Source organism: Macaca thibetana, chromosome 13, assembly GCF_024542745.1.
Source record: "Macaca thibetana thibetana isolate TM-01 chromosome 13, ASM2454274v1, whole genome shotgun sequence".
Taxonomy (NCBI): Eukaryota; Metazoa; Chordata; class Mammalia; order Primates; family Cercopithecidae; genus Macaca; species Macaca thibetana.
The window spans coordinates 62,374,785-62,387,488 of NC_065590.1; the positions used below are offsets into that span (position 1 = coordinate 62,374,785).

At 40.9% G+C, this 12,704-nt stretch overlaps 1 protein-coding gene across 1 annotated transcript in view; it reads right to left on the bottom strand.

Moving 5' to 3' along the window:
- CAMKMT (calmodulin-lysine N-methyltransferase) overlaps nt 1-12,704 on the bottom strand; it is a 408,960-nt gene that overhangs the window by 20,220 nt on the left and 376,036 nt on the right. The window contains exon 8 of the mRNA XM_050754107.1: nt 8,612-8,686. Coding sequence (XP_050610064.1) covers nt 8,612-8,686 — 75 coding nt within the window. The remainder of the gene's footprint in view (nt 1-8,611; nt 8,687-12,704) is intronic.

The window sequence follows — 12,704 nt, forward strand, 5'->3', positions numbered from 1 at the left end:
GATACTGTCTGGATGCTTGTCCTCTCCAAATCTCGTGTTGAAATGGGATCCCCAATGTTGGAGGTGGGGCTAGTGGGAGGTATTGGGTCATGGGGGTGGATCCTTCATCCGTGTCTTGGTGAACTCCCCGTGGTAATGAGCTCACGTGAGATCTGGTTGGTTGAAAGAGCCTCTCCTGTTTCTCTCTATTGCTCCTTCTCTCTCACCACGTGACTGCCTGCTTCCCCTGTGCCTTCTGCCATAAGGAAACTTCCTGAAGCAGAAGCAGATGCCAGCCATATGCTTCCTGTACAGGCTGCAGAACCATGAGCCAATTAAATCTCATTTCTTTATAAATTACCTAGCCTCAGGTGTACCTTTGTAGCAGTGCAAAATGGACTAATACAAGCAGTAAAGAGGTAAGGAAGAAGGGGGCACTATGCCTGTCCTTATGGAGGTTACCGTATAAAAGGGAGGTGAGCCAGGCACAAGGACATACGTTAAATACAAATGGCAGAAACACACATGTTTTAATAACAAAACAGTTAATACTCACTGAGCTGAGTACTAGGTAACAGATATCTTCTAAGAGCTTTTCATAGTTCATTTAATCCTCACATCAATCCTATGAGGTAGCTTTTACTGTTAGCATTATTATTATTATTGCCCACATTTTACAGCTAAGGAAACAGAGGCATAGAGAGGTTTGGAGTCACACAGCTACTAATTGGCAGGGCTGGGATTCACCTCTGTACCATATTGACTTCAGAGTCTGTGCTCTGAGCCACTGCTCGGTACCGCCTCTCACATCTAATTGTAATTACTCTTAAGCATGAAATAATGCACAGAAGAGAGCACTGACCAGTTTAGGCAAAAGGGGGAGGTCATCAGATGACTAGAGTTAGGCGGGATTGGTCAAGAAAGCCATCCCTGTTTACTTGCATCCATAGTGATCTCTCCTTTTTCCAAGCTCAGTACAAGGAGAGCATTTGGAAGTTCTCCCAGGTTCCTGCATTTCATTGTTGTCCTCTCATCCAGCTGCTGTGCTTCTTGAAGGCAGACAGCATCTGCGTTTCTTTCTTGTGTGTGTGTGTGTTTTTTTTGTTTTTTGTTTTTTTTGAGACCGGGTCTCACTCTGTTGCCCAGGCTGGAGTATGCAGTGCCGTGATCTCAACTCACTGCAACCTCCACCTCCTGGGTTCAAGCGATTCTCCTGCCTCAGCCTCCCAAGTAGCTGGGATTACAGACATCTGCCACCACCCCCAGCTAATTTTTGTTTTTTAGTAGAGACAGGATTTCACCATGTCGGCCAGGTTGGTCTCAAACTCCTGACCTCAGGTGATCCGCCGACCTTGGTCTCCAAAATTGTTGGGATTACAGGCGTGAGCCACCGCACCCGGCCTCATCTCTGCATTTCTTTTCCTCTCTCACAACATTTGGAAAAGAGCTGAGGACATAGTAGATGAAAAGGTTGATTCCTGGGGAAGAACAGCCGTGCTGTAGAGGTAGTCACTATGGTGACAGTGTACGGCTTGAGAAGTGTGTGAGACATACATCTCCAGCTTTACAGCCATCAGTTCTAGGCTGTGTCTTTTGCAAAACAATAAATAAATAAAAGGACTGTTTTCTACTTAATAAAAATGGACAATTATGTCTTTTTAAAAAGCAGGGACAGCAGGCCGGGCATGGTGGCTCACGCCTGTAATCCCAGCACTTTGGGAGACTGAGGTGGGCGGATCATCTGAGGTCAGGAGTTCAAGACCAGCCTGATCAACATAGTGAAATCCCGTCTCTACTAAAAATACAAAAATTAGCCGGGCATGGTGGCATGTGCCTGTAATCCCAGCTACTTGGGTGGCTGAGGCAGGAGAGTCGCTTGAACCTGGGAGGCGGAGGAGAAGGCTTCTGTGAGCCGAGATCGCACCACTGTACTCCAGCCTGGGCGACAGAGTGAGACTTTGTCTCAGAGAGACCAAAAAAAAAAAAAAAAAAAGCGGGGACAGCAAAACTACATTTGAAACCTCTGAACTCAGAACACCATTTCAAATGCATTTGTTTCGAAAGTAATATGGAAAACTGTTCCATTCACAACTTGAATTTCTTCTCTAACAGTGGGTCCCTTACCTTAAGCTAGAACACTCAGCAACCTTGTGCATCAGCCGTCTCCATGAGGGGCCTGAGCAAGGCCCCCTACTCCCATTTCTAATGCTGCAGGACAGTCCCCTCTGATTTGGCCTCCTGTCTCTTCACACAGCAGCAGTAAGTACTATCTACTCTAGGGCCCTGCATCATTCTTTTTAGCTAACGGTGAGTATCAGCTGTCAGTGGGAGGCCTGCTGTCCTCAATCAGAGGGGGCTGCTGTGTGGAGCTACACTTCAGACAAGGGAGGAGCTTGGTTCAGGGTTTTAAAGTTCTGGCTTTGATGTTACTGCCATGTGACTTTGGGCAGGTCACTTCATGTGAAGCCTGTTTCCTTGTCAGTAAGCACCCACCTATATGACTATGTGGACATGAAATTAATAAGATATGTTAGTTGATAAATATTTGTTGAGCATCTACTATATGCAAAGGGCAAATTTAGGCACTGGGGATTAGCTACGAATAAGACAAAGTTCCCATCCTCAAGGAGCTTTCATTCTGTCTTCATTTTGCTTTACTATTAATAGTTCCAGCACAGCATACACACAGAAGGCGCTCAATACATGGTTACTTGTGGACTGACTGGCAGATCATCACAGTCCTTGGAATCGAGGAGCTTATGTAGGGTGTTAGTTTCAATGTTCCTAAAGTGGGTGGCACATACTCCTTTGAACTGATATTGTCAAGGATGAATCCACTTTCAGGTAGGATGTTTCACCAGACTAGGTTCTCTTCCAATTTGATGATTTTCTCCTCTGAGGAGAGCAGCTTATAAGAAGTTTCCAAAAAGTCATTGCTTGAGTTTCTTTGGTTACCACAGGTTCCATGGAAGGTTCTTCTATGGAAGGTTCTTCTATGGAAGGTTCTTCTATGGAAGGCTGCTTTGAGCAATGGAAAAATAATCCTCAGATAGGCTAGAAACCATGTCCAGAATGGAACCTCATCCCATTCCATCCATCACTCAGGATGACCTGAGTATTACCCATGGAAAGACTTTACCTTTCCTAAAACTACATTCTTAAATCTTGGAGCACAGAATGTATGTAAATTAAGTGCGACAGAAATTTGCCATTAAGTCATATTAAACAGTGATTAATAACCATTAAGAATTAATGAGAAATGAATCAAACTATAAGTAAGTCTTTAAAATGTTCACTCTTCAGGACTCTCTATTTTATTCCTTAGTGAGGTAATAATATCTTGAGGTTGCTTTTTTTTTTTTTGAGATGTAGTCTCGCTTTACCGCCCAGGCTGGAGTGCAGTGGTGCGATCTCAGCTCACTGCAAGCTCCACCTCCCCGGTTCTGTAGGAAATATCTCTGTAGGATTATGGCTGTAGGAAAATATCTCTGTAGGAAAATACCCAAGCCTACGGGAAACCTGGCTGGTTGGGACATGCAGCATTTAAGCAAAGGACCACACTCGGTTTATATCTGTGCATCCTAAAACTGGTAAGATTGTTAGAAAAAAATGAATAAATAGCACCTTAAGAATTTAGCTTCAAACATACCCTTATGAAGTGCTATTTCTCCTTAAAGTTGGTCAGGGTGACAAAGATGTTAACATCACAGCTTAACACACGGCACACATTCCAAACACAGTTATTTGAAAGGTAATGCTGTCTACTCCAAGTCTCCAGATCAAATGTCTCAAAATTAATTCTTTGTAGTTCCCTAATAGATCTTTATTCCAAGTAAGCTCACTTGCTACTTAGCTCTGATGCAGAATTTATAACACTTTGTAGAGTATGTCATCTGAGCAATTTCAATGTGTTTTAGTGTGAATGATATATAATCTCCTGAAAATTCACCCCTCAAATAAGTCCTAATGGGCTGAGAGAACAGCAGTAGCTTAAGTGGATCTATTAAAAAAGGCTGAGTGGGTCAGTGATGGGGACGGAGATACCATTTTAACTCTCCCTTTAGTTACTGATCAAAATACATTGGCAGTCTAGTTTGACCATGAAAGGGCGCGCACACACACACACAGACACACACATGCACACACAGACACACACACACAGACACACACATGCACAGACACACATGCGTGTGCACACACACATGCACATGCAGACACATGCACACACACGCACACACATGCACACGTGTGCACACACGCACACACAGACACACACAGACATGCACACACACACCTCTATATAATTCACTTGTGGATCAACACTTGCTTTCTTCCATTGATCAGAATCACAGATTTTCCAACAAAGGAAAGGTGCCAGACCATTTTCGTCACCTCCCTTAGAATCAGAGTTGTATGCAGACTGCAGAGCATCTGTAATTCCTCTCATAGGGAAGTTAATTAGTGCAGAGAACAAGGAGACATTTTTCTCTGTCAATAGCCACAGAAAGGAAGACCCCTATGTAATTTTCAAGGTGAAATGTGCTGAGTTAAAGTCACTGTTTTAGGTTTAACTTCAGCAAAGGAATGACCCTTCAGTATTTACCAACTGATTTTTATGAGAGCTCAGAATGATGCCATATTCTAATTTTACTTGGCTCTACCCCTTTAGTTGAGCAATCGTGGGCGATTCATGTATTTTCTCTGGGACTGAGTCTTTTCGGGTGTCAGGTGAAAGGGCTGACTATATTTGGGCTAAATATATTTTCAGATGTAAACATCTGTGAGTTGTGATTTGGAGCTATCCATGATCACAGCATCTGAAAGAAAACAAATTCTAGAGCCTACAGTATTTCCATTTTGAGGGGAAAAAAATTTCACAAAATCAGCTTAAAAATCAAACATTTTTCATCATTTAGAGTAAAGTAAAAAGGACTGAAAAAAGAGAAACAATTTAGAGTGTATAGCAAGCGCGAAACTGCTGAGAGAGCAAGCGGGGTGGGTTGCTGCAGGCCAGTGTACTTTCCGCCATTTCTTTCCAAAGTCTCGGGCTGCAGGCACACAGATGTGCTGATCGCCCTGCATACCCAGCTCAATGGGCCGGTCAGGGTATGGGTGGCATTTCAGATATGCTTTCTAAGCCTTTTGAGAATTCAAATGCACAGAGTTATTTCTATTTTTGCAGAGCTACAATAAACTGGAGGGCCGTCAACCACTGAATGAAAGCGTTCATTGGATAAAAAACATCTTACTTCCAGACCCTTAGATTATATTGTGATTGAAGAGGAGTCTGGAAAGGCAGGCTTAAAATTAACAATCACTCACTATTCTAACTCAGCAAGGACCAGGCTGGACTGCATTCCAGCAGAAAGAAATCCTTATATTAAACTCAACATTAAACAAGTCAACTGAGGAACTTAATAGGCAGGTTTTTTTCTACACCTGTGGTTAAATATTCTAATATTTTGATGTTTGTCAACAGCATCCTTTTGCAGGTATGGCTGCACCTCAATTTTTCCTTCTGTTTATTTCAAAGTTGACATTTTACAAGTTATTTAGGAACTGTTGAACCATGAAACTATTTTTCATTGTCAAAAATGCTGAATGGTGAAATAATGACTAGCTTTCACAGTTTGCCTCTTTATTTTATAATCTAGTTGAGCTACTAAATTTAGTTGTGAACTAACAGACTGTCTCTTCTGGGAAATAAGTTATCTCCCCCACTGCCTACAGGTTTTTGAATGTTTGAATGTAAATATCTGAATATATGAATGATTTAAGAACATAAACATATCACCGTTTGTTGTAATCATGTGCATTTTACTTGAACCACAATGTGGGTTTGGAATAGGTTTGTGAATAGAGCTTGTTTTCATGTAAATGGGATCAAGCAGTACCACTGGTTAGCTATTCAGTGAATCAGACAATGCCACCCTTGCTGGAAATGCTTCAATAAGATTTTAATCCATGTACCTAATATTTGAACTCCGACTCTTGCTTCATATTCCTGTGGCCTAATCCAGATCTCATTGCTGACAATGACCAAAGGATGGTGTGAGACTTAATGTGATCTGTTTATGTGTGGTACCTCTTTCTGACACTGAGGATTTCAGGTTTCGTCTTGGAGGTGGTGTCTAAAGAGAGCTTTCTTTTCTCTCCTGTGACATTCTTAAAAAAATGTAGCATGGTTTGCCTGCCTGCCTGCCTGCCTGCCCCTAGAAGCAGCATCCATGCAATAACTCTTACAGAGAAACACCACACCAACAGGACGTAAAGAACTTGTGGAATCCTGTGCTTCACTGCTACATGCACAACGTGCATATTAGAAATATTACTGTACTTTCTAAGTTTCTAAGCAACTTACCCATCCCCACGAATATGAAGAGAGACCATTACCAAAGCATTTCTTTTGGAAATACTATCAGCATCGCAGTGAGAGTAGCTTAATGTTTCACATTTACAAATGGGAAATTATAAACAGGCTGACATTCTGGCATTTACAACACCCAGAGGAAAAAAAAAAACAATTCATGCATGGAAAAGCCATTTATAAAATGAAGCCTGGTGTATTTAGTTCATTTGAAGCCATAAATTCTCACACAGCTACCAGATATGTATCTATTTGTGTGTGTATACATATAATATTGTATTATGTTATGTGTGTGTAATGTAAGTCTTAAACTGACTATGCATTATGTATATCAGTGGACGTGACCCTGTTGTCGGCTAGGGAAAAAAGACTGTTTTTCAAACATGTTGTGTGGCTATTTTTAACCTGAGAACATTAATCAGAAAAGAGCTTAAATCTTACTTCCTCTGCTTTTCCCTCTGGTACAAATAGGATGACATGGTGATGACATGGTGAGAGTGTCCATAACACAAGGTATGACAAAGCCAGGCTGTTTTGATATTTGTGTAAGGGACAAATTTAACTCTAAATCTCTTGGCCAGACCTGCCTTCCCCATATAATCAGAGCCTATCCGCGTGTGACCCTCTTCTAAAGCTTCAGGAAGACGCTGCCCCTTCCCTCTTGCCGCTGCTCTCTGATCTGACTTTCATGCTTAATCTGATCTAATCCTGCCAGCATTATCTTCATCTGTGCAATGAAACCTGGAGGATTCTTTCTCATATTTGGTGAGGAAAGGCATTTACTAAATTACTTGCTCGAATCATACCGTGAGGTTTTAGCTCCTTATTTTTGATAAGATGATGGCTGCAGCATTGAGGCACATTATCAATGATTAGTCAGAAATCTAGGTTTCTCCCATTTTTGGAACAAGATTTTCTGAAACTGGGTGCAAAAAGACTAAAAGGGCTCTGAAAAACTAGAAACTCTCAGCTAACAATAGAACAAAATATTTATTTTTCATGGAGAAGTATTTTTTTTTCTGAAGAAAAAAAGCAAACCTAATTCCAATGACTTTTGCAAAAAAGTTATCCATTGAAAATCTTAAAATAATAATAATAATAACGAAACCCACTTCCTGAAAATTTCATTCAACTCTCCTCTAGGGAAAGTCTTCTCTGAGTTCTGGATCTCATGATTGGCCCTATCAATGTAACAGAAGTTCTTCAGAATCTGAACTTAATGTGTTTTAAAATCTAAAGTGTCCTGATAAACATCATGATAAAACTACAAACAAGATCTTACTCTTAACAGGGAAAATACTTGTGAATTGTCAATGTTTCCCATAAGCTGAAATAATTATTATTTATTTATTTATTTATTATTATTATTATACTTTAAGTTGTAGGGTACATGTGCATAACGTGCAGGTTTGTTACATATGTATACTTGTGCCATGTTGGTGTGCTGCACCCATCAACTCGTCATTTACATCAGGTGCTGAAATAATTATTATTCAAATTGCATGAAGAAATACATAAGATTAGTTGAAATAATTATTAAGGTCTGATGCATATTTATCCTGTAACTTATGATCAGACTTTCATTAACAAATAAGTAGACTGGGCTAAAATAGAAAGCAAAATACCTAATGTAAATTATTTTTAAAATGCAGGCACCTGACAGAGATTGTCATGTTATTATCTGCATAAGAATAAAATGGAATTTTAAAATTTTTGTTTTATGTATAATTAAATATTATAATTGAATACACTGAAAACATTAGATAGCAAACATATATTTTAAGAAGAGCTATTTCCCCAAAGATATTCCACAGATATGTTTATTTGCTAGAGAGTATGTGTGTGTACACACACATATATATTCCCTTATATCAATAGTCAGATCTCTCCTAAGAAGTAAGCTAATTGAGCTGTTTGTGTTGATAAACTCCTTTTTCTCCAGACTATTCCTCTCCGAGCCATAATTATTTGCAATTTGCCTAAGTCGTCCATTTACTGATACGTCAAGCATGAAACAGAGGCAATTCCAGAAAATGGAAATGCTTCTCAAAATCAATCTTTGGGAAATAATGTGGTAGAAGTTACTGTGTGATAGAAGACTACCTTATAACTGTCACATGGAGATGAATATTAATTTGTTGAGGTTAAGGTGGCTTTGTGCTTCATTTGTTGACTTTGCTTAGCCGTCAGCAAAGCAGCACAGCCCAATTACTCCAGCAAAGCTATTTTTTTCTAACAAGAGTTTTATGATTTTTATGTACTTACCAGTCAGCACACATAACAATGTCAAAATGTCCTTCCAGTTGAGAGACATCTGTCTCATTATCCCATCGTAAAACGCTTGAGGAGAAAAAGATTTTAAAAATTATACATAGGGTTTTTTTTTTAACTTTTGATTTTGAGCTATTAACATTATTTTTTGTGGCACTTGAAATTATTTAAAAGGTATATACAGATTATTTCAAAAGGTATGATAAAAAATAGGATGTAACCGTCTTCTGTGTTTTATTTAGTATTCAAGTCTAGAAGAAGAATTCTCTACTTAAATACAATAGTTAACCTTTTTGCTAGTTTTTATAGGTTTTTGTAGACAAACTAGAGAAAAATATGTTATCTTTACCATAGTCATTATAATGATTCTAGACCCTTAACATCAATGAGGTACATATTGAAACCAAAGTATTCCACATTTGACTGGAATACAAATTTATAAAAATAAATGATGTGAGACAGTTTATATCTATACTGCCTGGCATCTCAGTTGCTTTTCGTATTGATGAAATGAGCAATTTGGCAAGATGGAAGAAAAGAAGAGTCAAATTTCCTTTGGTAGTTATTGGTTTTTAGGCATAGTGAAAAATTCACCCACACTGACACTTAGTCTTCCAAAGGGGATCAGGATTAAAACTTCACATTAATAACAATAATTAGTAACATGCATTTGAAAACTTTAGTATTTAATGCTTATGAGGCCAACCAGAGGTTGTTAGTTACTCTCAATTAATAACTGTGATGATTAGCATTTTACCATATTCAAGTTTTTTAATGATTCATCTTACCACAGCACCAAAACTGTGATTTACAGTACTATTTTTCAAAGTAAAATTCTGTTCCTATTTTCTATTTTGATTCTTTAGACCTAACCGGAGTGAACATGTCCTACCCTGCCCAGTTATATTTGCTTGTTTTGGTGGATTCATTTCTTCTACATCTTCCCTAGGTGAAAAGTCATGTGTCTGAATATAATAATAAGTCTTATACTAGTTAGCTCAAAAGATCTTTTCTTTTTTTTTTTTTTTTTTTTTGAGACGGAGTCTTGCTCTGTCACCCAGGCTGGAGTGCAGTGGCCGGATCTCAGCTCACTGCAAGCTCCGCCTCCCGGGTTCACGCCATTCTCCTGCCTCAGCCTCCCGAGTAGCTGGGACTACAGGCGCCCGCCACCTCGCCCGGCTATTTTTTTGTATTTTTTAGTAGAGACGGGGTTTCACCGTGTTAGCCGGGATCGTCTCTCGATCTCCTGACCTCGTGATCCGCCCGTCTCGGCCTCCCAAAGTGCTGGGATTACAGGCTTGAGCCACCGCGCCCGGCCTATCTTTTCATATACAATACATTAATATACATTAATGCCAGTTAATTTCTCAAGGTAGAAAAGATTAAAGACATCACCACAAAAATACCTCCACAGGCTGGGCAGCAGTTGTTCATTGACTTGTCCAACTCGTTCTTACTGAGCCACTCCTCACTGTGTGTCAGGTCCTGTACTGTGCCATAGACCATGCCTTCACAGGGGCAGCCTGATGGGCCATATGGACACATAAACCCCCAATTCCTATGCTGTATCCTATGTATTGGGTGAGTATACAGACTTGGAGCATGGGAGGGCTTTCCAGAAGCTGTGGGTTACCTCAGTGTTCACAGGTCCAGTAATACCCAGATAAGCTTTACAAATTAACTTTAGTGTTGCTGTACTTGCTGAGGCCTACTGGATAGGCAAGAAATGAAGGAAATTAGGAAATCCCTAAGAGATCAATGCTTACTTTGTTTACGCATTTCTCAGAAACTCCATGCACCTGGGGAGAGCCAGAAGCAACCAACACCAACTTCTCTGGAAATGCTGAGGCTCCCAGTGTACCTGGGACTCAGGCTCAGTGAGAGATGGGGCCTGCTCAGCCCTCATCAGAGCCCTGAGTCTTAGAGTCTAAGACTTGAACCATGAGCAAGATGGTTTAAAGTATACATCTATACTAGACGTTCTCAGATCAGAAAAGTAATGTATCCATCCATCACATGAATCTTTTTTTTTTTTTTTTTTTTTTTTTTTTTTGAGACGGAGTCTCGCTCTGTCGCCCAGGCTGGAGTGCAGTGGCCAGATCTCAGCTCACTGCAATCTCCGCCTCCCGGGTTCCCGCCATTCTCCTGCCTCAGCCTCCCGAGTAGCTGGGACCACAGGCGCCGCCACCTCGCCCGGCTAATTTTTTGTGTTTTTAGTAGAGACGGGGTTTCGCCGTGTTAGCCAGGATGGTCTCGATCTCCCGACCTTGTGATCCGCCCGTCTCGGCCTCCCAAAGTGCTGGGATTACAGGCTTGAGCCACCGCGCCCGGCCCATCACATGAATCTTGAAAAAAAAGATTAAAGTATTAAAATATTCATAATCTTACCATTCCACAAATGTCTCTTCAGAATTTGCTTTTAATACATATGCAATTACTAAAGCACAAGAGCAGACTGCAGGAAATCCTGCGGTGATGGTGGATGTTGTATTTCTGAGGTGCTTCAGCCCCTTGGTTCAACAAAGACAAACTGGAGAGATCGGTATCTAAGCAGCCACTGGGTATGGATTCCCACAGCAGCTGTAACAAGTCATGACTCTAAAATAAATTGAAATGCCCGGCTTGGTCACATGGACCATAACACATTCCCAAAAGGCATTTTTCCCCAGTTCTCATGAGGCTTATGGCTGTGCTATAAGCATGTGACAGAGAGAGAGTGGTATTGTGGACAGAGTTCAGCTTTAGCACAACAGACAGACCTAGGTTCAAATCTTGGCTCCTCCCCTTAGTAGCTGTATGAGTTTGGGCAATTATGTAACCTTTCTGAGCTTGTTTTCTGATCTGTAAAATGGGGATAACACTAGCTCTCTCCTTGAACATTCTAAGAGCACCATTCATACAGTACCTGGAGTTGTATTGTTCATGTAACATATAATGAGAATGGTGCTTCCTGGAGCTGTGCAGTCAGGCAGCCTGCTATCTTGGAAGACTAGAGATGATAGGGAGTTCACTGTTCACTCCTCTCCTCCATGACCTTGTCCTCCACCTTTGGAGATACACTCCCATGCATGCTCGTGAGAGCATGTGCTTCCACTATGGGGAAGGACCAGACTTTGTTTGTATCTAATCTGTTGCAGACCAATGCTTTTGTAAAATATAGTCACAAAGGAATAGACAAATGAGATTAAAAACACAAAGGCATTCCCAATACAAGTCCACTGATCATATGCTTGGATGTCGCAGCAGTGTTTCTAAACATTTATTTTCAATTTCTGAACTTATCTCCTTGCAGATCAGTAACATACAGTTCACAGACTGGCACCAGTTCATGGCCTACTCATTGAGTAGCACTCCTCCAAACCTATCTTTACCAGTTACTGCAACTCTAGCCACTCTCCGACCAAGCCCTCCTATCTTTCACAGCTCATTCTTTCTAGAAGGTACTCTTTAGTCCCACTGGCCCACACTGATCCTATCACCATGTCACTGTCCCACTTCCCTATGTTTATCTTTCTTTCTTGTTCAGCTTAAATTCCATGGCCTATCATTGTAACTACTCCCTTGCATACACCCTCAACTTCCTCATCCCTCTCTTACTTCCTTATATTTGTTAAATCCAGCTCTCTGCCTGGCCCATGACTGCACCCGTGCACCTGAATGTGGCTAGAGACAGTACACAAGCATCCTCACTGGCTTTGCTTTGAATTCATGACCATGAGCCTCAAGTGGACTCTTAATGACATCTGGCAGTTATACTTACATTTCCTTTGCCCATTTAGCCTCCCACTATCCTGGGTCATTATTTTGCACTTTCTACTCTCTCTTCAAAATTCTGACACTATTCCCCTCCTCCTCACTTTCAGATGATGACCCTGCTTCTTTCTTTACTGTCAAAATTGCAGCAATCAGGCTGGGCACGGTGGCTCATGCCTGTAATCCTAGCACTTTGGGAGGCGGAAGCAGGTGGATTGCTTAAGCCCAGGAGCTTGAGACTAGCCTGGGCAACATGGCGATACCCACCTCTGCTAAAAATACAAAAAATTACCTGGGTGTGGTGGTGCACACCTGTGGTCTCAGCTACTCTGGA